At 43.6% G+C, this 26,324-nt stretch overlaps 3 protein-coding genes across 8 annotated transcripts in view; 2 read left to right on the top strand and 1 right to left on the bottom strand.

The window, feature by feature from the left end:
• The first annotated feature begins 1,106 nt into the window (after positions 1-1,106).
• On the top strand, positions 1,107-7,642 carry slc3a1 (solute carrier family 3 member 1). The gene is made up of 10 exons (XM_034551734.1): positions 1,107-1,666; positions 2,102-2,281; positions 2,398-2,543; positions 3,018-3,143; positions 3,613-3,732; positions 5,580-5,704; positions 6,168-6,369; positions 6,556-6,738; positions 6,951-7,076; positions 7,174-7,642. Exons 1-10 carry the CDS (start codon positions 1,267-1,269, stop codon positions 7,603-7,605), a joined length of 2,040 nt encoding a protein of 679 aa, XP_034407625.1. The 5' UTR covers positions 1,107-1,266; the 3' UTR covers positions 7,606-7,642.
• Positions 7,618-14,309, bottom strand: prepl (prolyl endopeptidase like). The gene is made up of 15 exons (XM_034551733.1): positions 13,995-14,309; positions 13,300-13,428; positions 13,114-13,180; positions 12,668-12,848; positions 12,361-12,449; positions 12,135-12,261; positions 11,841-12,057; positions 11,509-11,700; positions 10,988-11,200; positions 10,546-10,721; positions 10,124-10,340; positions 9,743-9,892; positions 9,330-9,456; positions 8,316-8,404; positions 7,618-7,879 (listed from the first exon to the last, which is right to left on the bottom strand). Exons 1-15 carry the CDS (start codon positions 14,106-14,108, stop codon positions 7,805-7,807), a joined length of 2,163 nt encoding a protein of 720 aa, XP_034407624.1. The 5' UTR covers positions 14,109-14,309; the 3' UTR covers positions 7,618-7,804.
• Positions 13,899-26,324, top strand: part of camkmt (calmodulin-lysine N-methyltransferase) — a 70,160-nt gene continuing 57,734 nt past the window's right edge. For 3 of the 6 annotated variants that reach the window (XR_004611128.1, XM_034551737.1, XM_034551735.1), the window contains exons 1-3: positions 14,510-14,834; positions 15,922-16,100; positions 16,872-16,936. Coding sequence is in view for 3 of the 6 variants with exons in the window: in XM_034551737.1 (XP_034407628.1) it covers positions 14,673-14,834; positions 15,922-16,100; positions 16,872-16,936 (406 nt within the window). In the remaining 3 variants the exon portion in view is untranslated. The other 3 variants (XR_004611129.1, XR_004611130.1, XM_034551736.1) reach the window with 3 other exon arrangements.

The following is a 26,324-nucleotide window of genomic DNA, read 5'->3' as shown; positions in this document are numbered from 1 at the left end:
GTCTCTCCTCTTCCTCTAGACAATACCCCATAGATTCTCTAGCTCAGGCGAGTTTGCTAAGCACAGTGATACCGTGGTCATGAAACCATTTGGACTTGATGAGACACAGTGGACCAACACCAGCAGATGACGTGGCTCCCCAAATCATCACCGACTGTGGAAACTTCCCACTGGACCTCAAGCAACTTTGACTCTGGGACCTTGATTTCCAAATGAAATGCATAATGTACTTTCATCCGAAAAGATGAATGGATACAGCACTCTGTGAACAGCCAGATCCTTTAGCAATGACCTTTAGAGGCTTACCCTCCTGTCAGGTCAGCAGTCTTCCCCATGATGGTGGAGCCTACTGAACCCGACCGAAACACCATTTAAAGGAAACCATTGCAGGTGTTTTCACTTTATTAGCTGATTCACAATATTCTAATTTTTGGAGATACTGAATTCTGGGTTTTCATTGAGCTGTAAGCCCACCGTGTATAATGAATCTATATAATAGTTTCACTTTTTTAAAATTGAATTACTGAAATAAATGAACTTTTCAATGCTATTCTAATTCATTGAGATGCACCTGTACTGCAGGATAACACCTGTGAGACAGCACACTGCGACAACACTACAATAATACTAATGTATGTGTATGTATGACAGTTACATCGTTATTATTTTTAAACCCTGTTTATTAAGTAATTTCCTTAAAGTCTTCATTCCTCATAGGTTTAAGTTGTGACTCGACACAGGGGGAGGATGTGCTTGCTGGGCTCTCCCACATCTCAGTCAACACTGCAGCAAGAAATGTTAATCTCTACCCATTCCCATCCAAGGCTCCTGCTTCCCACATTCCTCAGGTGGCACTGTGCCTGTGCGCGTGAGAGCGAGAGAGCGAGAGCGAGAGAGAGAGAGAGAGAGAGAGAGAGAGAGAGAGAGAGAGAGACACTGGCCTCTAGTTACATTGTGTACTGTCAGTCTGACTTCCCGAAGAAGAGCTTAATCAACCCGGATTATTAGAATTATTTATCATTCATAAAATTCACGGTTTTTCATCCATTCATTCATTTAAATCTATTACTGTATCTGTATTTAAAGGCGTATTTCATCATATCACATTCACCGGAAGTTTGCTCTTATTTTGAAATCAGTTTTTACACGCTCGTACCATGATGCTGCCTAGTATACACGTGTACTGCTTGACCGGCAGTCCAAGACTTCAGTCTGACTTCCTGAAGAAGAGTTTAATCAACCCTCGGTGTGTGTCTGCGAGTCTCCATGCGGGTTAAAAGGGATGCCGTTTTCAGCGTGGAGCTGGAGGAGTGCTCCAGGAACCCGCAGTACCGGGAGGTGGACGACGGCGGGTCGGCGGAGAACCACGTCAGCGAAGACCCGGAGGAGAAGCTCGACTCGGACGCGGAGTACACGCAGATCCAGCCGTACGCCGGGATGCCCAAGGAGGTGTTGCTGCTGCACTCCTCCAAGGCCCGGTACCGGGTGACCCGAGAGATCCTGTTCTGGCTGATGGTGGCGTGCACCCTGGCGCTGGTGGCGCTCACCGTCACGGTGATCGCGCTGTCCCCGCGGTGCATGAACTGGTGGCAGGTCTCCCCGGTGTACCAGGTCTATCTCCGGTCCTTCAGCGACTCCGACGGAGACGGGGTCGGAGACCTCAAAGGTAAGAAGATGCCCCTGACCCCGCTGCGAGCCCGGATACAGATCTGTCTTTAATTCTCCTTTACACCGGCTATTTATTGGTTATTATTTGTAATGGCTTTATTTATGACTATTGAGTCGACTAAAAATCCTCCTCCAGCAGGACACTTTATTTTGAAAAGCCTAGTTCTTTAGTTCATCTGTTAAGGCATTTTTAGAAAATACCTGCAGATTATCCATTTATTAATATGGTATTAACATTTAAAAAATCTAGGTCCGATGGCTTATTTGAGAGTGTAAAGTGAGCCCACAAGCATTTCTTATACCAACGCCTAGACCTATTACTTTGTTTTAAATGACCAAAGAGAGAGGATGTTGTACTTCTTGGTCTCCGGACTTGTCTTTGGCACCAAGTCCTCTGGTATCATTCATCACTGTGGTCTCTCTGGTCTGGCAGGAATCCAGAAGCAGCTGGATCACTTCCAGTACCTGAACATCAAGTCTGTATGGGTCGGTCCTTTCTACCGCTCTCCCATGAGGGACTCTGGCTACGATGTGGAAGATTTCAGGGCCATCGACCCGCTCTTTGGAACCATGAATGATTTTGAAGAGCTTCTGGCTAAAATGCACAGCGTAGGTGTGTAAGTTTGTTTCCTATATGAACAGGATTGAACTTGATTCTTTTTTTGGAGAGGGGGGGGGGGGGGGGGGGGGCATGTCTTGGACTTATACTAATCTCTCGGTTCCCTCCAGGTTTGAAGCTGATCATGGATTTCATTCCCAATCATACCAGCGACCGTCACCGCTGGTTCAACCTGAGCCGGGCTACAGATCCTCACTACAAGGACTACTACGTCTGGAGCGACTGCGACGGCTCCTCACCGAGGCCTAATAATTGGGTGTTGATTTTCACTGAACCTTCGCTGATGCGTTGCACTCACCTCGTTCTCACTCCCAGGGCGCCAAATACCGACGCTTTGTCGCCTCTCTGGGCGACTAATTCCTTTTGGCTTTCAAGAGACTACAAAACCCATCATAGTCATTATTAGACGCTCCGAGGAAATGAGCCCAAACATCCCCACAGTGCGGACTGGTCAACATACACACACACACACACACACACACACACACACACACTGGACTTGCAGCCGGGTAGACCGGTGTTCAAAGTGTTGTTGAGTTATTTTAAAGTTACGTTAGCGATGTTTGTGACATCTTTTCTGAACTTTTATTAAGGTTGCACATGTTTTAGTTTGAGTTGGGAATGAGAACGGGTTGTTGCACTATAAAGGTCGTGACGTGTTGGAGTTGTGTCTTAATGCCTGGACTTTCTAATCCTCTCCTCCTCGGACTTCCCTCCTCCTTTCTCTCAGGTGAGTGTGTTTGGGAGATCGGCGTGGACTTACGATGAAGTGAGAGGACAGTGCTACCTGCACCAGTTCCTCAAGGAGCAACCAGAGCTGAACTTCAGAAACCCACATGTCCGCAAAGAGATGACTGTAAGATTGCACCTCCACAGACTTCTTTTTCTCACACACAATTATCTCTGCTATTCTCAAAGCGTTTTTTTAAATTTTAAATTTTTTAATAACAAATCTCATACTGAGATCTTCAGTCAGCGTCCTCTCCACTGTCCCATGATTGTTGAGGGCTACAGATTACACAATCCGGTGTAATTTTTACGGCTACAATGTGTATCGCTATATTACAGATGTATAATGTGTAATCTGATTACATATTAACATGAGCTAGTAAACCCAAGTGCGTTTTTAACTGCCAATTCACACATGGAGTGCAAAGAACAGCACAGGCTGCCTGTTTTTATTGTGCATGTTTATTCTGAAATAGGGGTAAAGTACGACAATATCACAATAATCAAATGACACCTAAGCAGAGTCTGGCCTTCAGCACACTTTCTTTCCACAGCATTTAATTCCTTTAAGTGTATACTTATTGATTCTGTTTTAGGATATCATTCATTTCTGGCTGGCGAAGGGAGTGGACGGGTTCCGGATGGGTGCAGTGAAGCACCTCCTGGAGGCCGCGCACTTGAGGGATGAACCACAGGTGGACCCAAACAAAGCACCAGTGAGTGTCTCCCCCCCCCCCCCCCCCCCCCCCCCCCCCCCCCCCCCCCCCCCCCCCCCCTCCCCCTCATCCCCTCCCCTCCCCTCAGCGCCTCACTCTTAACGGACACGGTTTGTGACGCGTAGCAATGTCTGCCGGCTTAGTTGGAGCAGCTGTCGTGTTCCTCCACACGGCCACCAAAGATGGTAACGTCCGTGTGGACGGGCCCGGCTGAAATTGCTCCGTATCAAATGGCGGAGCAGGTGGGGCACATTTACGTACGGTCACGCTTTAAGCTCCATTCACTTTTTATTTCAGCGAGTGACATCTGAGGATGATGCGTTTCTCGACTCCTACACAGTTTTTAGTTATCATTTTGGATAAATAGCCAAATGAAAAAAATACACATTTATTAAATAATAATAAAATAATGAAGCGATGACACTAAAGACCAATTTCCAGCCCCCTTCTGAGATGGTCACACGTTGTTAGGTCTGGCTTGTCATGTTTGATATTTAATAATAAAGAGTAACAAAGCATGTTCAGATGGCCAGTCCGTGAGGTCTTTCCAATTGTGTCCAATTCTACATAACCTTTTAGCTACTGCTCTTTTGTGCACTCATCAGCAAGCAGCTCTTCTTCCTCCAAGCTTAAAGTTATATCATTACCAATTATAGTTAACAATCTGTGCTGTAACATTTAGATAAGAAACTTTCCTATGATATTATTTTTGTTGAAGGATTCAACGTCTGCGATGTCAGAGTGCACATGTTAATGATCTGAGGGCAGCTCCAGTGAAGCAGGCCTCTCCAGTGGAGCAACAAACACAATCGCCCACTGAGTGGGAGAGAGCTCGCAGTGTTCGGGATTTACCGTTCATTTATCTCTGGCTTAAATGTCAGGTTCATCTTGTCCCTTCTGGAATTCAAAGGGGGGGGGGGTTGGTGGGGGGGCTCACGGAGAAATACTTTTTGTACCATGGAGACTGAAGTTATTTCTCACAGAGGACAGATTAGTAGAAAAGAGGCATATTTTGGTCATTGTGAATTACCTACCACTTGAGAATAGCTGACTCTGCTCTTCTACGCACTGCTGCATTGACCCGGTTACTCATATTTAATAGCCCACGCCCAGCAGTGCTTTATGGTGATGTTGAACAAAACGAGGGTCACTGTTGGGCAATACACAAAACAAGTGGAACCACTAAATGGCAATAAAGAGTCACGGCTGTGTGTTTATTGAGAAATGTATCACAACCTTCCTCATAACTGACCAGCTGTCGGTGTTCTCAGTTGTGCTTTAGTGCCGGTCGTAGCTTTAAATTCAGACCAATTGTGTGCTTTACTGGCTGTGTGCTGAGCGGTTTACTCATGTGGCAGCATGGCTTAAGCTGCCGCCTCAGAAACCTCTGGGTTGTCCCTGTGTTAGGTGTTTAGGAGCATTATTTCACTGTCCTTGAAAAGGCCTTTAAGCACTGAAGCTGGTCCCGGGCTGGTTCGTTTAAAACCTAGTTATTTTCTTCTTTTTCTTTTTTCTTTTTCCTTCATTATGAAACCAAAACTTCTGTATCCCGTGACTCTCCCTATCTGATTTCTACTGATTTTCCAACTGCCTGGCCTGTGACCCGGTGCTTAGGCCTGACAAAGGAACACATTTACACCCAGGCTCTCATAACCCCCAGTGGGCAGAGGAAAACACAGTTGAGCTCTCTTGATCCACTCTGGTGGATGATCTAAGGGTGGGAGCTTAACTGTGAATAGACCCACGAGTACCCGAAACCATACACAAAACCAATTAATCTAAATCGGCCTGACATCCAATAATAGCTACATTACCTCACATTTATTTATATTTATGCAACAATCCAGGAGTCCGTGGTCTCTGAGTGGGACCTCTACCATGACTACACCATCAGTCAGCTGGGCCTGCACGACCTGCTGAGGGACTGGCGGGCTGAGATGGAGGCCTACAGCCGGGAGCCTGGCAAATACAGGTGTGGGAGCCATACAATAATACTATTGTACAATTTGGACTGGGAATGCTCTTACCTACTTCATTTGCTACTCTGTGTGATGATCATGATGCCATAAGGTTCACATAGCTCATCGTTCATAATTGTATTTCTTATGCAACGGTCCTGTGTATTGTCTTGCGTCGCATGACCCGTTCGATGCAACTGTGTTTTACTATGGTCTATAAATATGACAATAAGGTTAACTTGACACACAAGTAACAATACATAATCCCGATAATTTTTCAGATTGTGCAATATAAAGCTCAGATAAAAACATCCCTGTTTTCTACAGGCCTGGATCCGTTTCAACTTTAGTTATTAAATTCTTAAATCCTTGTTAAAGGCCAATGAAAGAGTTCGGAGTTCAAGTCTTGAAGGTTGACCCTGTATGGCTGAGGATCAGATTGCATGTTATCATGAACAAGTTCCTGATCCACTCCAGGTTCATGGTGACGGAGTCTTATGATTACGAGGAGGTGGACAAGACCATGATGTACTATGGCACCTCGCTGGTTAAAGAAAGCGACTTCCCCTTCAACTTCTACCTGCTGGACCTGCCTCAGAACACCAGCGGCTTGTGGGTTCAACATCTGGTCCAGCTGTGGATGGACAACATGCCCAAGGGGCAATGGGCCAACTGGCTGGTGAGTCAGGAGTCACAGGATTCTCGCTCACTTTATCTCTACATCCCATATCCCTCACCTTTCTTTTTAAACTTTTCTCTTCCATAACCCCAAATCGTAAACTTCACCCTGTCTTCCTCCCTCCCAACTTATCTCTCTCTCTCTCTCCACCTTCCATGCATTTCTCGTACCTCCACTATGTTTAAGGTTGGGAACCACGACAAGCCTCGCATTGCCTCCAGTGCTGGTCAGACCTACATCCGTGTCATCAACATGCTGCTGCTGACCCTCCCAGGCACGCCCACCACTTACTACGGCGAGGAGATAGGCATGGAGAACGTTAATGTCACAGACAGCCAGGCGCAGGACCTCGCTGGCAAATACAATGCGGTCAGTACTCTGCGTTCAAGGAAAGAAATGATGACTCACTGAACCATTTAACCTTCATGGAGGGTAGGATTTGTTGCAGGTCTGTTGTATTTGAGACATTAGTTTAAAATAATAAACTGGCAACTGAGTGTACGTGCATGAAAGTATGTCCATAAACATTCATAGTCAGTAGAAGCTGAGGCGCTTCAATGGTTCCTGTCCTCTCACTGCAGAGCGCCAGTCGGGACCCTCAGCGGTCTCCGATGCAGTGGAGCGGAGACATGAATGCAGGCTTTAACAACAAAACCAACGTCACCTGGTTGCCTGTACACCCGGACTACCGAAGCATCAATGTGGAGGTACAGAACTCTTTCAATGCTGTTCAACTCTGGAGAAACATCTTGGCCCCTCTTTTACATCGAGTATACCCCCCTCGCCCACCCCTTTCTCTTCCAGGTCCAGAAGAAAGATGAGGGGTCCGTTCTGGCTCAGTACCGTTTCCTGAACACGCTGCGTCAGTCAGAGGTCCCCCTTCAACGTGGCTGGTTCTGCTACGTCCACGCCGACGCCGGCGTCTTCTCTTACCTCCGGGAGCTGGACGGGCTCGACCGAGCTTTCCTCATGGTGCTTAACTTTGGTAAAGAATCTGCCATCACAGATCTCTCCCCTATTGCTGAGTTACCAGACCAGTTGAAGGTGCTGAAGAGCACAAACCAAGTCAGCGACGGCAAGGCGTTACAAAAGTCTCGTATCCTGACGGAGGCCGGAGAGGGTTTGGTGATTCAGTACTCCACCAACACTCGGTTTAATCCAAACCACCCAGAACAGTGCTACGTCTCTGAGAAGACCTGCTATTTGAGTGTTGTGGATATACTTTATACATGCTAATATGAATAGAAGATGCCACTCAATTATTAAAGTTCACAGCAGCAATCAAACGTTTCAAGATTCTTTTTTTCACGTCTCTTCTGTACAATATTTGTGTCATGTAAAAAAAAAAAAAGAGGACCATTGCAGATACATTCACTGTTATTGATTTGGGCACCATTGTGTCATCATAATGGTATATATTTAGGTCATTGCTGTGCTATCTCTTCCTCCTGCGTGGAGGCCGAGGGTCCAGGCCCAGCTCTGTGTACAGGAATGCCAGCGTGAGGGCTTCCTGTGTCGGGAAGAAAAATGTGTCAGTCTGTGTCTAAAAGAACTTGCATGCTAAAACTAAAGTTATCGTTCACAATGTGAGAAAAAGGCCGCATTTAAAATGCAAAACTTCCCGAAAAAACCTCAGGCATTCTTTTGTGATTTGGGTGAACTGACTTTTTAAACAGGTGTAAGATAAAGAGATCATTGTATTCAGATTGAACTGTGTGGCTACAAATATACACACTGAAACTAAATTCTCTTTTCAGAGATGTCACTTTTCAGCATGGGTGTGTGTTTATCGGATTAAGAGTAATATTACTTATCGAGATTGTGCTTCCAAATACATTTACAAATAAGGCATAGTTTAAAAATAAATAAATATATATATATATTTATATATAAATATAAAAGAATAATTTTAAAAAATCCCTTGAAGACCCAATAGGTTGCATTACCTCCTCCAGCATCAACTCAAAGTCATCTGGTCCATGGTGATTTGATCCAGGTTGAATATTCAGAACTACGTTCGGTGCTGGTTTACATTCTGAGAGAACAAGGAAGACAGAGAGATAGAGGTCAAAGGCAAAATGGGGGATTTAAAAAAAAAAAAACTTCCTTAGCTTATTGTATGCCCCCTTTCTCTGCCCTCCTTCACTCTCTGTCCAGTTATCCCACATCTTCTCCCTTTCTGTCTCTCTCTGTCTTTACTCTCTCATTCATGCTGCCAGCTGATATTGCTCCTCTTCTCGAACCCCACCGTATTATCCCCCCCATCCCCGTCTCTGTGGTACGGGCTGTTTCACAAGTGCGGTCTTGACCTTGACAGCTCCCAGTCTGTGGCGTCTAATCTCTTGCTCTGATACACTATCTCTTTACCATGCTAATGGGCCTGCCCACCCGCCTGCATGTGTCTATGCCATCAGCACTTTATCGAAGACTCCGGAGAACAGAGAGACAGATTAGGGAGACATATGCACACATACACAGAGACGTAAGCTGCCTGGCGCATGTGTGTGTGTGTGTGTGTGAGAGAACAACAGGAAAGTGAGAGAGAATGTGTGCATTTGAAACAAGAAGAGTGGAGGCAGCGCGAGAGAGAGACAGACTGAGAGAGGTGTAAAGAGGAGTACCACCAATGTGGTGTAGGCAGATTATAAGTGAGACGGAGCAAGAGCCTGTCTAAGGGGAAATGAGAGAGAGAGACACACACACACACACACACTGTTGTTAGCCTTTTCCCCAGACAGACAAACATCCAGCCATACATCGGTTTCTGCTGTCTCTCCAGACATGCACACTGACACTACTATTGGGAGCTGACCCTGAACTATTAAAACCTCTGATGATGCAGAAATCACACCTAAAAGGATGTGGAAACACCCCGGAATGCACACACACATACACTTATCCAATAACAAGTGACTTGTGATAGCACATGTGACAGAGTGAGTGAGTGTGTGTGCACGTACCGGACTTTGGATTCCCGGTGAAGTGTGTATGAATGGCGTTTTTTAACTGCTCGGTGTATCTGAGGACGCCTGCCAGAGGAACCCTGGCATCACCGCTGTAGGCCGTCAGCAGAATCGAGGGGTAGGACTAGCACGCACACACGCACGTGCGCACACACACACACACACACACACACACACACACACACACACACACACACACACACAAAGATGGTGGACCTATTAGTTGACATTATGGGGTATTCCTTAAATCAATATCTGCCTACTAAAAGGCCAATTTACATTACTGGGCCAATTTAATAAGAATAAAACTATATGGCGGCAACACCTAAAAGAAAAATGCATTTCTCGAGCCACTGCACAAAACAATTGCAGGTACATTCATTTTGGTTTCACGCTCTTCCTCTCCATACCTGAGGGGTAATGTTGTGAAGGGGACAGTAGGAGGAGATGGTGAGTCTATGGTTTGGGTTTCCTCCTGGGTTCCCCCATTCCTCTCTATCCTCCAAAGTTAGAGGCAGGCTGGGATCCTCCATAGTTCCCAACACATCCAGGAAAGGAGCCTGACCACAGGAATAGAGATGTCTTTGGATGAGTGTGTGTTTGTGTGTGTTCACCTGAGTGAGGAGACTGTCCTTCAAATTATATTGAACTCTTACACATTGGCAAACGGCTCCTTGTTAAAGTGCTCTTGAGTAAGATACAGAGGCCCTAACATTCTGACATGGAATAACACTAAAAGTGACACACTCAAAGACACAAATACACAATTCTCAGGGGATTTAACAGCTCACCTGCAGCGTAACAGCCCGCATCATGTGTGGGTGTCTGTTGCACAGCGCTCCCACTGGCACAGCCCCAGCACTGCAGGCTGTGAGGGCAGTGAGTGAAGGAGATGAGGCTCCTAAGGAGAAAAGGTGATTGAGGCAGGCTCGGAGGTCCTCCACTCCTCTCTGCTTTCCCTCGACACGAGCTTGTCTTTGCCAGAACAGGCCGCGCTCTCCTCCACCTCTAGAAGGTGTAAATGATAAAGATTCAACACAGAAGTTGGAATTGGAGACTTAATTAGCCCTCACAGACAATTTCAAGAAGTTTTCCTGCCACACAACATCAATACACAATCAATATAAGCACAGGGATTACCTACATAAAGCATGCCTCTCATCACTGAGCCAGTCAGGTTGTTTTTTAGGCTGCTGGAGACCAAATACGTTACCTGATGTGGCAGTAGGCCAGAGTCCAGCCCTGCTCCAGTAGCAGCCTTTTCTCTGGGCAGAAGTCCATGTTGAGATCTCGGCCATAAGCTCCGTAGACATGGACCAGCAGTGGCGCCTGACGCAAACTCTCCACGGGTTTTGAATGAAACAGTGTCAGCGGCACCAAGGTACCATCCTGCAGAGGAGAGGCAGAGAGACTGTTCTGGAGACTGTGAGGAGTAGACGTTACAAAGTGTTAAATGATCTTGAAACACCGGCCCTTCTATATGTTGAGTTCTACGTGTATGTGTGTGCGTGACTGAATGCGTACTATTGAGGACTTCTTGTCTTTGGTGGCTAAAAGAGCTTCATCGGTGGACACGTGAGCCTCAAGACAAAATGCTTACCTCCCTGCTGATAGTGTTTCAGTGTGTGTGGGTCTTTTATATCACATGTTCTCACTTGGTTGCAGGCCTCTAAGCGTGTGGTGGTATAGTTTCCCTGGCTCTCCGGGGAGGTCCCGTCTTTGGTGCCTGATAAAAATAGCCCGTCCTCAGGGTATAGACAGTAGGACACCGGGAGGTGGACTGGAGATGAAATCAAGAACTCAAACACACTGCGTTGGTCTGCCACACCTGGTTTCTTGGTTTGGATGGCACAGGCCCAGGAGGGGAGCTTGGGAGTATAGAAATATAAGGGTGTAAGACATTAATACATAAAAACAAGATATGTGTAGATTTGACCAAATGTATATGTCATGTATTGTCTGTATCTGTCTGTATTGTCTGTATCTGTGTGTAATCTACACTGGCTGTGGAAACAAATCTCACTCTGCAACATTAAAGGCTATCTAAAAATATAAAGTAATCCAACAGAAAAGCAAGGAGAAAGCAAGAAAAGAAAATGTTAAGGATGCAAGTTAGAGATGACCAGCAGCAAGATTGCCAGCACGGAAAGTAAGTCGAGTTTTGGGTCACACTGACCTGTACAGTGTATGCCTCTTTGGGATGGGTCAGCGGGACCACGACCAGGATGAGCTCACCGGCTGGTGTTCTCGCAACTAACACACAGTGGTCGCCGACCACATCCATGTCTTTGATTGCAGTGCCGGGGCCGGGGGCAAACAAAGGCACCCAAGAGACCATGTGTGGCTCTGAGAGAGGGGCCTGCACAACCTAGTTTTTTAAAATGTCAAAATAAAAACATTACATCTTTTAAACGTATTGTAACTGCTCAAACACCGATTCCACGTTGTATTTATGTTAAATGTATGCACCCTCTAAACAGCGTGCGTGAACAAGTGTATAAACTCCACCTGATATTCTTGTCCAGGCCCTGTATTAGTCAGTATAATCAGACACTTTCTCCAGTGCTCCACGTGGTACAGGAGGTCCAGCTGGCGTGGCTGAACCAGGAAGGGCTCCAAATGGGATGCCGTCGTATCAATCAGCAGCACCTCTGAACTGGTCCTGCTGCTGCAGTTGATGCTCAGTATCTGTCTGTCTCTTGAAAGGGCGACCTCCACAAACACACTGGGGAGATGACAGTGTGTCAATTAGAGATGGCGTGGGAGCCGAGGCAGCGTAGACGTAACATTACCTACACTTACTCAGGATGCGTCTCCTCATACACAGAAGTTATCCCGCTTCCGCTGGAGGTCAGGTCCAGCCGAAACGCTCTGCTGCAGCGTAGACCCTCCAGGGTTGTGTAAAACAGGACCTCGTCTGTGGCCCACTCTTCACACATGCAGACAAATACACAAAAGTATCCTTACAAAAATATTTTAGCCAGTGCATCTATTACCTCAAGCTATTCAAAACTATTTAAAAACATACCAAAGCTCAAGACTTTGTCCAGCGTGAATACGATGCGTGGGGGATCCACAGGTGAGGCATTTCTCTTTCCAAGTCTCACAACCACACACCTGGATTGTCACAGGACACTCATCAGAATCAGAACTAATTATTGCCAAGTACGTTACACATAAAAGGAATTTGACTTGGTGAAAAGTGCATAATAATAAACAAAATAAACAGTGCAATAATAACTTGTCCACTTGATTATTCAGTAACTGTTAACAGTTTAGGAACATTTTCCACTTAAAGAAAAACTGCTTCCAAGGAAAGGATAAGTCTATTTTACCTGGGCTCTTCCCTGTGAGTAGTTTTTAGTGTTGCAGCCAGATGCTTTTCCTGTGGGGACAGACGTATTCTCTGGACAGTCCACTGAATCCTCTGCTTCCTGTCTTCATTATCAAGTCCCGTCTCCGTCTCCTTTACAGAGACGTGTCCTAGATTTAGCACCTGCTCTGGCACCGGCTCACCTGCAAACGGGGTGAGGAAACTGAGCCAATCATAAAAGTTGGAATGACACCATTTCTCATCATGGAATGCATTAAAATGTTGCAGCCTCGGGAATAGGATTATATAAGATAAAGGGTACTGCAGTTTTGTAATATTGCTTTTGGTTTGCCCCCTGTCCTCTTTACAATTTTTTTTGTTCAATTAAATCTCCATGGATAAACTCCCCGTCCCCAATTGAATTGTTATGGCATTAGTAGTCAAGCTACATTCATTGTTTCTGCTTACTCTGTCTCTGGTCAGTTCTGTAGATGCCATCACTCTCAATGAAATACTCATGGTGATGTCCACAGACCTGTGTCAACAGAATGCACAGTGACACCAAAAGGCTAAATGTTTGTGTTGTTTACACTGAGACTATATTAAAAAATCATCACCAAATGGTTCAAAGCTGAGGCAGAAGGCCGGCCTTACCAGCGAGTGATCGGGTACGTTGGAGAACTTGCGGTACGTCGCCTTCAGTCTCCTGTTGAAATACTTCTGCAAGTCCTTGTACCTCTCGATTCCAGAGCTGAGATGATCAACTGACGAGTTTGAAGTGTCCTGAAATAGAACGACTTTATAAATTATGGAGAGGCTTTTTCACACTTTAACACTTACAAATGGCAAGGGCCATTCCTGGTCAAATCAATATGCGTGTATCCTGTGCTCGAGCAAGACACTGTAAGTCTAAATAACATCAGTATAATGTATTTTCTCTAATAAATACACATTGGTCATTTCTTAAAGTGTGAGCTAATGCAGCTTAATGAAGCGTGCCTATGTGAAACACGTTATTATTGGATGTTAGAGTACTGAACAGTGGTCGTTTTTATTATCTCTAAATGCACTACAATGATTGCAAGAGACTTAAATCATTCCCTAGTGTCATGTCTCTGTAGGTTGTACATGTGTGAATTGGTGGGGCGGTGTCATGACATACTTTCCAACTACACCGTGGTATTATACCATAATAACACTACTGTATTATTAATCCCCTGTATCTTATTTCCGCTTGAGTGCAGTGAGCCACATCCGAAGGTGGTTGCTTTCAGCCCGGTGCCCTAATCTCGCACCGAGCCGAACGGTGTGCAGAAACAGCGGCACCGACGTTAACCGAACAGCCTTACCGACGCGCAGCAACGTTGGGCGGACAGCGAGAAACTCCCGAGAGGCTCCCAAAACCGTAACCGAGACGGTGTAACGAGACGAGCCGGTGAGCGCAGCAGAGAGAGAATGGCCATTACAAAGACTTACTTTACGTTAATCGTTGGCTGCATTTGTGTGTTTTTTGTTAAGAAGCCACCTGCCTGGTAATGAGCGTTTTACAGTTTTCAAATGACAAATAAGCATTTCGATATTAAATATTTATTGTTTGGTTAATTAATCGACTCATCCTGCAGTCGGCGAACCGTTGACAGTCGGGCGAACGAATTCTGTACACGTGCATGATTTCCTAAACAAAGCTCACTGTGGATGACGTAGCGGGGCAAAGGCAGACTAAAGTGGTCGAACTCAGACACGCGCAACCGCCGCTTTTGAACGGGCGATCGGGCATCGATGTTTCGACAATCCATTGCAATGTCTCGAACGCCAAAAAGTGTACGGAAGTAGCATGTTTCCATTGTGGGTGTAACAGGTGATTACAGTCAAGCGTATCTGCGAACATTTCTGCCTTCCGAGTTGTTTTTGGAGGGGGGAAAACAACGTTATTTTTGTACAACCACATTTCTACCGATAACTGTGACAACCCTACATCCGGCACATTTGTTTCCAGGTTTATTCCCACCCACACCTTCGAAGATAAAATGGAGAGGGACTCAAACGGTACTGCAGAAACCACCGAGCCGGCTTCGCCTTTGAGGAAAAATATTAATCAAGACACCTGCGCAGCTAATTCCCACAGCGCCCTGGTTGAAACCTGTGGTACTCCTGATGTTGCGAGGGCCAGGTGGACTCTACTGAGACAGGTATTGTTATCCTCACAAGAGGAAAACACACACCTCAGGTGGTTTAATGTTCAACATGCAATGCGTTGTTGAGCATTTCTCGTTTTTCTATTTCCGTCAGAATATTTGTCCCTCATTATTGTGTTATAAAGAGGGTATTGTAGCAGGCTTTCTCCCTGTCATGTTACCTCCCGAATTTGGGCTTCAACGTAAACTTGAAATACAATTGTACAATGCGGTATGTTAGTAGCATATAGTATTTATTCTAAACCTAAAATGGGAAAAATAGGGGCAGTGACATTGCCTATAATATAACAGTGTCAGTCTGTTACATAGAACAGCAGTTTGTTTGTTAAGCAATCTTGGTTCACTAGTGAGCTGATCTGCTTTGGCATGTAGTTTAACTTTAATCCTTACCTACTGTAATTTGTATTAATCAGTCATTTTATAACAATACATTCCAGCTTTACAGTATTTTGTCTTAAGAATCTCTCTCTCCTCTGGCCACATATTCTGATTAGCATTACATGTACAATAACCTTGGACAAGCAAGAGCAGGAGCTGTAAAAGTAGGGCTTGTGCTTTTCCCCATAGATGGGCATTACACAGACATTGGGTGACAGGAAAAGCTCCCTCCAATGGGGCCATCTTGCATTCTGCATTTCTTCCTCTTGGCGCAGTAATGACCTTTATGTGGGGACTTTACCAGAATACATACCTACATACATACATCATACATACATAGATACATAGATACATATATAAATAGATGCTGTAAAAAGAACTACAATATATACTGTAATGTCTGTGTAATAATACTGTACGTTATGTTTAAAATAGCCTTTCATTCAGTTCATCTCAGGTAAACATGACTTTGTTATTGAACTGGACGAATGAGAAATGTAAAATGTATACAATATGTCTTTCTTCTCCATTGCTTGTCACGGTCTTCCCAAAGGACCTCTTGTATGTTGAAACAAAACCCCACACTGTCAAATCAGGAACACGTGATTAATTAGACTTAACAGCTTATGAGAATATTTACCAGCTCTTTTGTGGAAATTGAAATCCATTAAGTCCCCTTTCTTTCCACTCCCGACTCTCACAGGTGTTGCGTCAGAAGCAGGCGGACAATCCCGAGGTCAAACAGGTGTCTGTTCGCAGGTTCGCAACGTTTGACCTTTTCAGCAGGAAAAGGCTTCTGACACAAGACTCCAGTGATAACTCAGATGACCAGTGGGTGGAGTACAGAAGTGTCTACTTTCCCGAATACAGTGCCTTGCTCAGGTACACACACGTGAATGGACACACATCATAAGGCTGTAGTTTCATGCAGGCACAGATAAAGCATGGCGACGGATGACACCACACAAGGAGCTGTTTCATGATCAGACTAGTTGGGTAAAAGTTAGCTTGACTGAGTTTACTTCTGGTTGAGTTGAATTTAGTTTCCCTCTGTAATGTTCAGTTATTCCGTATGTCTTTTTAGATCTAATACATCTGAGATTAATTACATTACATGTCATTTAGCTGACGCTTTTATCCAAAGCGACTTACAATCATGTTACATTAATACACCGTAGACACAGCTACAGGGAACAATTCAGGGTTAAGTGTCTTGCTTAAGGACACATCGACTAGGGCGGGGATTGAACCACCAACCCCCTGATTGAAAGACAGCTGCTAACCACTGACCCACAGTCACCCATTAATATTTTGCTTAAATAAATAAATAAATTGTGTTATGTTCATACAGTGTCATTCTGCTTTTATCATTAAGGGTAAAAGAGCAGATGGTGATAACATCACCTAAACACATCTATAATCTTTTGTTTGTTTTTAATCTAATCTAATATCAAATGTAACACATGTTGTACAATTCAATTAAGCAAAACAACTCAGTATTGTCAACGTTTTAGACTCACTTTTTGGTATATTTCCTTTGAAACAATGTTAAGATTCTTTGTCTTGTTTTACTATCTGTAAGAAAAATGTACAAGTACAATTTAGTATTCTCCCAAACCGCTGTGTCATGCTCTATTTTGTGGGTCTTTTTAGGGATAACCTGGGCCCTGTCAGAGTTAATGAAGTGCTCAAAAGTTTTGACAACACCGGTAATGTCTGTAAGTACATAATGTTATCTTACTACTTGAAGGCATTGTGTTTGTAATATGTTTATGTGATTATGTCCACCGAGTTTGCTTTACTTGCACTTCTCCCTGGATTTGATCCCATTCTGAGACAGACACGCACACGCGCACGCACGCGCGCGCACACACACACACGCACACACACACTCTACAACTTTGGGTTTGCCTCATGCTGTTAGTGTTTGATTGAGGGTTTGATGCAGGATGTTTGATTCCATCTCTATGTCTCTTGTGTGGCTCCTTCGACAGTTTATCATGTACTCATTCCTCCCAACTACCTTCAAATGTCCTTTTAGAGGGAAATCGAGCTCCAGTCTTCTTATTGCTTCAGTCGACAGTGATGAGTAGTTTAGGAGAAAGGAAAGAGCACAACACAAACAGGGGTTTGCACATGCTCTACGATGTGGAGTAGAATACCATCACCTGAAACACAAGAGCCTTGATTTCTTCTTCATTCTGTCATGTTTTTGTGAGGCATTTAGCTTGACTAAGTTTACTTACTTCTGGTTGAGCTGAATTTAGTTTCCCTCTGTAATGTTCAGTTATTCCGTATGTCTTTTTAGATTTAATACATCTGAGATAAATGTTTTTCTTAAATAAATAAATCGTATTATGGAGGTACAGTATTTCAACCAGAAATGCATGACTCCTGTTTGCATTAGTGAAACCAGTCATGCCAGCTACACCCACACTGTCGGTACTTTATGGAACAATCCAATCCAGCCAAGTAGGATTCTTTATGAGATTAAAGACACTTATTCTCTGTTATAAGTACTTACGTTAATTGCACTTGTATTTCTTGCATTACCAATGTTGGTTAATTTGTAACCTGTTTACAATACAACTTTATTTAAAAAAAATAAAAATAAATCATTAGACAGTATAAAACATTGCAACAATGACATGGATCATTAGAAACAAAACGTGTTAATACAATGATACAAATCTGATTTTAGATGTGGCCCCTTTGTAGTTATGTTAAACCTATTTATGTCTAGGTCCGCCTTCACAGGCATGTGATGGGTTATGCTAAAAGTCCTAGGCTAGCGTTAACCAGCCAGATGGCTGGAGTCAGGGTCAGAGGTGAAGGTTATGGCGAGGGGCTACTCCATTGAACACTGGGATCAGACCATATAAGTCACGACAGAGCTCTGTGGCTGCTCTCATTCCAACCTGCTAGAATGGATAATCCCTTTTCTCTACGACGAAACAATGGGATCAATACTTTTTACTTTGTACAGAAAAAACTGAAGAGGTCATAATGTTTTTGCCTTGTGGCACTCTCACTGTGCTGTTTCTGATTTGCAGATTCCTCATTCTCTGTTTTTTCTTCATTCTCTTTCTTTTGTTTCTATAAAGTAGAAGCTAATATAAAGATCTCCTCCCTCATTTCTCTTCCCTCACACCAGACATTTCCTGACTGCTTGCAGTATACCCCCTCATCCCGCTTTCTCAATCTACCCCTCTTACCCTTTCTCCTCTTTCTTTCTTCCATCCCTCTCTCCTCCCAGCTGGAGTCGTGCTTGGCCAGATGGGTAACTGAGTTCCTGACTTGGCCGGTGGATTAGCACAGCCGGAGATGAGAGCATAAAGGTGGGGAGAGGAGAAAGGGGGGAGATGGTGGGTGGGCATGCCAGAGGTGGAGTGTGTGCGTGTGTGGATATGTGTGTGTGTCAGGAGTGGAGAGCCACTAGCAACGGGACCTCGTTCCTCAAACAATGAGCCAGCCATCTCCCTCCTGTTCTCCATCCCATGTTTGGGACTAGTAATGCGTGAGATCAATTAGGATTGGTTGAGAGGAGGCTCTGAAAGGCCTAGAGGTGACCCTGTCAGAGCTCTGGGGTATATTTTTGGGGATGGAAGTCAGATAGAAACCCCTCTAAATACACAAACGCACACACACCTGCTTATATCTGCTCCTCACAAAGATTTACAGCCATGCACTTCCACACAGTCTTGCTAATGAACACATATTCACGTCTTTGCCCACCATCACATCCTCTCCACCTTTCCTGCTATCTTGATAATCCCCCACCCCTGAGGTGTGGACAAGCCAAAATCCTAGGGGTCCTTGTCCTCCTGAATAGCAGGCTAAAAAGCCTGGCCGGATTAGTCCACTGCCTCCAAAATGTGTAGACTCAGCTTAGAATTGCTACCTCCTCCCAGCATGACCCTCTCACCCGGCCATTGTGTTTGTCCCACCACTGTGCACGGATGTGAACAATATGTTGTTTCTTAAGGTGACGATAAGCTGGAGTCAATGGTTTTATTTCAAGACCAGAGGAGCTGACAAGGAGTCTCAATGAAGGTGTTTTAGGAAATGGAGTGTATCTTATGACATCATATCCCTGAGGGGACTTAGACAACATAGAGTTTTGAATGTGTGGGCTATAGGGCACCTCTACCTAAATCTAATAAGCATTTTATTTATTTTTAGAAAAAAGATTCAAACCCAAATTAAACCATATGTATGGTTTAATGGAGAATGTGTGTATAATTTACAGCCCATTACCTACCAGTATGTTCTGTAACACAGGGCATGCTCTTGTACAAATAACTTTTTTCTTTAATTACCTTTCTGACGAGCAGGTTCAGATTATACGCAGTGTGATCGGGTCGGGTTTTGTTTTACTGCCGACTTGGGTCTCAGATCTGTGTATGGATAAGTCTAATTCCCCAAGTGGATCTGAAAGGGGTTCGAGCATTTTAGGTTGATAGCTTTTCTGGTCTCATCATCCTCCGGTTTATTTGCATCAGGTTTTACTGCTCCTATCCCTTCTGATCCACTCTGTCTTTAAAACAAACAGAAACGTATACATATCAGGTTGAGGCATGTTTTCTACGTGTGTGTTTTGGATTGGGTACACTTTGGACCCGCGAAGACCTATACCTGGGGTACCCGGGTGTCTTATAGAGGGTACATCCATCTGACAGGTGACTTTTGGTTATATAAATACTATCTATATTCACACAAAGCACCCCCCCTTGTGGTCATTAAAAAGTCGTGGAACGGCAGTTACATTTGTAACTCGTTATATGTCAATGAATAATTGGGCTTATTTCAGACTGGTCTTGATCACTTTGACCAATTTAAACTCTGAACTTCCGACCTTCCTGGTTGTCTAGCTGACAGCGGGGGCTTGTAATTTTAAGAGAGCTTTGTACGGCCGTTGCTTTGGGTTTTAGGGGTGCTTGTTTCTTGCTAGGGATCAGGATTTAAGGACACAATACAGGCCCTTGGGGTTAGGTGACTAAGAATGCATCAGAGGAGGTGTGTCATGTGTTTGAGAGGGTTTAGGAAGAGCTTGTTGACATTGCAGAGCTATTGGTAATGAGGCTTGTTGGGTTGTGGGGTTACTAGTTTGGTTCATGTTGCAGGCAAATGTCACAGTGACAAACACACACACCAACAGGCAAACCAGAGCTGTCCTTGTTCATAGAAGAAGGTAAGACTTCAGACTAATTTAGAGCATTGCTTTCCCTGTTCCTGCATTAGTGTGTGCATCTTTGTGTGGGTAATCAAGAGCCAAGCATCCTAATGAAGCCTAATAGAGCCTTCTTCAATTCAGCTGTCATTGTCTACTGGCTACGAGCCTTTCAGCCTCTCAGTCATCCCTATTATCTCCCACAGTCTTCACCTATCACCCCCACTGGTAAATACTATAAGCCCTAAATACTTGAGTGTTATAAGAGAGAGCAGTGGGGAGGGGAGGGGGGGCTGGTTAGGTTAGCTGGTCATTTCTGTGTGTCTCTCTGATGTTAGCTGTGTTATGGGACCGTTGGTGACAGAGAGGATAAATGTCACCATAGTTAACGTATCCTACCAAAGAAGCAAGTCATCAATGTTCACAACAGCCTTGTGTTCTTGTCACTTCCTGTTGCAGCTTTGGACAGGCGTGTGTGTGTGTCTGTCTGTGTGTGTGTGTGTGTGGTTTTTTTGTATCCAGTGGTTCTGTCACACAATCATATATGCATGTTTAATTGGTTGTACTGGTGTCTCAGCATTCTTAGTGACTGTGTGTGTGTGCATGCACATATTAGCATGTGTGTGTGTGTGTGTGTGTTGTAATAGGTGCCCCCCGTAGCCTCCCCTTGTGCCAAGCCTTTAGCGGAGCCCTGTTTGCATAATTATGCTAATTCATTGTGCCATAGTGCTAATTAGACCTTGTTAGACAATAGAGCTAGACTGGGAGCTGGCATACACACACATTCACAGACACACGCTCTCTCAGACTGTTGTGTCAATGACAAGGTTTGTGGTCCCCCTCTGCGCCGTTTATACCGTGCTCTCTATAGAAATTGTTCTCTACTGGTGTGCTCTGGACTGAGCTCAGGTGTCTCTTACAATTCTGATTTAAACTAATGGAACAAAAATCAATGTGAAACAAGAATGCCACACAAACCTCCTCACAATCTAATACAATTGGTCCATGCACATTCTGTGATTCTCTCCTATTCATCAGAGCGGTTGTTAATCGCTCCTTTGCCTGCAATCTTTTTATTTTTGTGTGTTATCATTGTACATTGTGACGCTAACCAATAAAGCACACCTCAGTTTACTTTTGTTTGACCATAAGATTTGATTATGAGTCAGTCCAGGATCCTTTGTTAAAGAAGAGAGAAGAAGGTAATTTGTATTATTTCTTGAAATACAGGTAAAAGGAATTTATTTTCCAAAAGGCATTGTCGCTATTAGAAAGAAAAACATATGTATATTGTGAATAGAGTCTGGGCTTATTTTTAACTTTCCAAGACATTTGATCTAAGTACCTTGTAATGTCAGTGGTATCAGAGACTTTTTATAAATATGTAAATACATTCTACGACAATGAATGAATGACCCCAACTGGACTTTAGACATTTTTTTCGCATCGTGCAACACAAATAAACCGTACCGAGCACAAGTAGATGCTATTTTTATATGTTGTTTGCTATTTGTGTATGTCCTTCAGAGTTGGATAAAAGTGACGCACTGACATGCTTCATAACTGTTGTTTAAGAAAATGTTTAGTCATTGCCACAGTTAATGTTTCTAAAATAATATAACCACTAAACACGAAGACAGTCGCACAGTGAGTGGATCTAGCTTTTAAAGTGTGTGTGTGTGTGTGTGTGTGTGTGTCTCTGTCTGTGTGTCACTTTGTGGTGCAGCAGTGGGGGTTGAAGGTAGTGCTAGCAAGACTTGTGTGGCTTGAGGGCACATTGAAAGAGTTGCCGGTTGACTTAATTGAAAGTAATTGATTTTCGCTTCTGTGGTCTTGTCTCCTCCATCCGTTCACTGGAGGGAACAAGAAACAGGGACTTGCCTGAAGTACTGTTGGGTGTTGGAAGCATCTTGACACTCGAGAAGTAAACAGCCACCGCGCTATATCTGAACACAAGTTGAAGCTAATGTGCATGTAAATGTTTACGTGCATGCACAGACATGCATGTGCACACTGAAATTCCCTCCATTAAACCATTGTGACTTTTAGCATAATAGGGATTGAAGGTGAGCTGCTTGGTGTAACTTTGCTCAGGGAGTCCTCTCCTATTATAGCCAGCAGTTGATTATGTGAATTTGTGCATGACTGAATGATTGTGTGTGTGCGTGTGTCCAGATGCGTGTGCACGTTTGCACTATTACCAGTAAGCGGTGGGGATTAAGTTCAGGAAATGAGTAGAGCGTTAAAGGGTGCTTCCCTGCCTAGTGCTCTTGCAGCTAATTACAAGGACATACTTTAACAGCAAGCTCAGCCCGTAACCCTTGTGTCTCTCCACTTCGTTCCCTTCCTTTCTTGGGTTACCCCCTCACCCTAGAATTAGGGGATGGAATGAAAGAGAGAAAGAAAAAAGAAAGAGTAATAACAGGGTGCCCCCCCTCCTCCTCCTCCTCCCCCTCCCCCTAAAAGCTCACCCTCCCTCTGGACGGATACAATTATTGGATTTTTCTCCATTTAAGTCACCCAACCCCTATGTGCCCCTCCTGGCAATGTCCCCTATGGTGCCTAAGCTCAGCCTACACTGGCCCCTTCAACCATGTAACACACACAGACACACACAAAGAAAAAGAGAGTATATCATTGAGTTGTGATCAACAGTTGAAACATCATGCCATTAAGTTTAATCACATTAAATACAATATACTCTACCTCATCATGTTATCTTTTAAGCTTTCATTCATGCGAAAGTTTTTTTTGTTGGTATTTTAAGTAAGTACAAGATGCAATAAAAGCTAAGGAGGTTGGACAAAGAAGTGCTCCCGCCGTGCTGGTAATACTTTTGTAGCACAAGTACATGTTTAATAAGTTGCTATGCCAACTTTTGTGGTAATCATAGCTAGGAATCTTTCTTTTTTTTATATCACTATACTTTGAGTTAAACATTCCGGTCAGTACACAAACATAATGATTAATTCAAAGCTAAAACTCTCAAAGATATTCTTTTCTCTGATTGTAGCTACTGAGAGGCTATTTATTTTTGATTGCGGACGCCCGGGCAGCCAGTAAAGAATCCTTTAAAGCATCACCTGCAGTCACAATGATGAATACCCCCTTGGACTGCACAATAGTAGACTACAGGAGAGAACTTCAAGTATTAACTAAGAAATCTACATTCACACATTTTAAGAAAGCTGTGGAATTAGAACTATACTACTAAATATTAAACTATATTGAAGCATGTACCCAGAAGATATAGCAAGATCTAGCTGTCACACTTACTGTCATTGTGTATATCTGAATATTTGTGTGCACCATAAATGTACACACACTCACACAAATGTGCGAAGCAAGCTTGCATTAGAGAGCTAAGTGATTAGTGCGCGGTAGTTAATTTGGCTCTCCTCCCTCTTGTTCCCATCAAGTGCACCGTGTGTACTTCCAAAGGCACAAGTGCACACAGTGCAGTGTGCGTGTGCTTGTTTATGTGTGTGCAATGTGTGTCCCTGATGATGTTTTAAAACAAATAGATGATTAGTGTGATTAGTGTGTTGGTCGGGGAGGTAAACGGCTCTCATAAATGGCTACACGGTCATATGGGAATAGGCTTTGGCTCCCATCCAAAACACTCAGTTTGTGTTTGTGCGTGTGTGTTTCAGAATACCTTGCTTTGCATTGCTTTCACCTTTTTTCATCTGATGTAAAGCATATTTCTGCTGTTTTTTTTTCAGATCATAGTCTTGCCACATTTACAACAAAAAAAGCACAATAACAGTTTCCTCCCACAAAAGGTGTCATGTCTCTGTTTTCCACCATTGAAAGAATAGAAACGTAAATATTTTTGTTGATCACCAAAACCTTTTATGGATCCTAAGAAACATTTTAAGAGCTCAGAAACATTGTTATAGGTTTAGTTCTTGATATACCAACTCCTAAGCTAGTACCGGAGGTAGTAGCTTTAACTTTATCTTCTGTTTTAATTTACAGCGTGAGATGGGCATGCAACATATATTTAGTTGTTGCAAAACGTGGATATTTATCAAACATGATCAATACATTGATCCTTAGTTTCAAAAAGCCCGAACAGCCTGTCAACTTGTCCTGAAACTGCTAATGTGTTTTTTATTTAACGAAGGAGCCATTAACTTGCTTAGTGACTCACTGTACAGCTTTAATGCACAAACTGCTCCAGTACTTGTTCATGTCATGTCTCTTTCTGTCTGGAGACTCCCTAAATAGCCCCACAGGGGCAGTTGGCTGCGCTAATGCTAAAGTAGGTGTTGCTGCTAATGGGTGTGCTGAATGCTAATGGGAGCTAGCGTGGGCCTTTGAGGGGAAAGTTAACTGATTTTCAAGTGCCCCCCTGAGAGACTTCCCTAATCGCTAACTAGCTGTAGCATCTCTCTGGGGCTCCAGGCGGAAGGGACTGAAGCTGTTATAACGGCAAACTGCCATATATTGTGCAGATTGATCTTACTTCATTTCAGCAGATAATAGGAAAAATAACTTGATATCAGCCCAGGAAGTTAGAAAGAGTTAAAGACAATGATCAAATACAGTATATCTTTGTGGTGTAAATGTTATAAAACACTACAAATTGAACATTTACATCTTCCCTTAATTGTGAGGTTATATGGCTTTTGATGAGTTTTAGGCCTATTTCACATTCACCCACTTTTGCACACACCTCTTTAACTCTCTTATTCTGTCCACAGCAGGCCATTTTTGATGAAGATCCTTTGTGTTTGCCAGCTGAGGCTGAAACTCTCTCTCTCTCTCTCTCTCGCCCCCTCCCCCCCCCCCCCCCCCCCCCCCCCCCCCCCCCCCCCCCCCCCCCCCCCCCCCCCCCTCCCCTCCCCCCCCTCTCTCTTTTCTTGTAATAATGGATATCTTATCCATATGGTCACATTTAAATAATGTTCACCAGTCAATTGGGAACAAACAACAACAAAAAGAAGATCCTTTACAGCAGATGGCAGGAGGTTGAGTTTGTCAGCGTTTACGAGGTACACCTGAAAGCACCATGAGCATCAAGTCCCTGCCGGTGCCCACATGCTTTACCACAAAGCAATCGATTTTAAGTAAATATATTGCTGCCGAAGTTGCAAAAACAGTTGAGCACATTTTTATTTTATTTTTGTCTCTAAATCTTCTGCAGTCTACAAACTTGAATTCTTCTGTCAATGAAGCATTCGTTGTTTATGTAGCCTGTGGAGAAGGCAAAATGTAGCGTATTATACATAATTTGAAAGGTAACGTAATGATCTACAGGTCACCCAGAATAAATGATCAAATATAGTTTAAAAGGCAAACTTTAAATGAACAATTTTCACTGAAAAACATTTGACTTTCCCGTTCAACAGTTACTTTTCACTCCACTGGATGGTAGCCATCTTGGATTTCTGGATCAAAATGATTGTCCTCTTACATGATTCTAGGTTCTCTGATTTAATGAAAATATGTTTATACCCCAGGTTCTGGGGGCTGAATTTTTTTTTAAATTAAACGTCAATAGAAGTCAATGTAATCATCAAAACTTCTTCGCCTCACGGAATTGAGGTTCTGGACCTAAAAATATCCTTGGAAACTGCAACCAGATATTTTGTTGAGACTAATCAATGAATTGTTTTTTTTATTAACTAATTGTTTCAGCATTCATTTATTTCATTTATGTGCACATTTGTGCGAGGAGGTGAGGAGGTGAGGAGATGAGAAACTAGATTTAAGTAAAAGCACAGAACAAATGATACAAACAGCATATACAAGTTGAGTACATTTGACCTTTATGGTGCTTTGCCTACCCCAGAGCACCACAATGCCAGTAGACGCTGATACAAATCTAGTTAAATAAAACACTGCTTTAAAAACAAAAAGTTTATGAAGGGGAGGAGGTAGAAAAGAAGGAGCAATGACACCTTTTACAACGTTGTGTTTTACTCTCT

The sequence above is a fragment of the Cyclopterus lumpus genome, chromosome 15 (genome assembly GCF_009769545.1).
Source record: "Cyclopterus lumpus isolate fCycLum1 chromosome 15, fCycLum1.pri, whole genome shotgun sequence".
Taxonomy (NCBI): domain Eukaryota; kingdom Metazoa; phylum Chordata; class Actinopteri; order Perciformes; family Cyclopteridae; genus Cyclopterus; species Cyclopterus lumpus.
Note: the sequence above shows the minus strand (reverse complement) of the source record. Positions and strands in the feature narration are given on the sequence as shown.

Bases quoted from the DNA above. Each gene is read 5' to 3' on its own strand.
- prepl (XM_034551733.1), bottom strand. From the start codon at position 14,108: ATGGCCATTCTCTCTCTGCTGCGCTCACCGGCTCGTCTCGTTACACCG. The intron at 12,849-13,113 runs GTAAGCAGAAAC...CCCCGTTTGCAG, and splicing joins CAGAACTGACCAGAGACAGA to GTGAGCCGGTGCCAGAGCAG. The intron at 10,341-10,545 runs GTAACGTATTTG...TACACCTTCTAG, and splicing joins CTGGCCTACTGCCACATCAG to AGGTGGAGGAGAGCGCGGCC.
- slc3a1 (XM_034551734.1), top strand. From the start codon at position 1,267: ATGCGGGTTAAAAGGGATGCCGTTTTCAGCGTGGAGCTGGAGGAGTGC. The intron at 2,544-3,017 runs GTGTTGATTTTC...CCTTTCTCTCAG, and splicing joins CACCGAGGCCTAATAATTGG to GTGAGTGTGTTTGGGAGATC. The intron at 3,144-3,612 runs GTAAGATTGCAC...ATTCTGTTTTAG, and splicing joins ATGTCCGCAAAGAGATGACT to GATATCATTCATTTCTGGCT.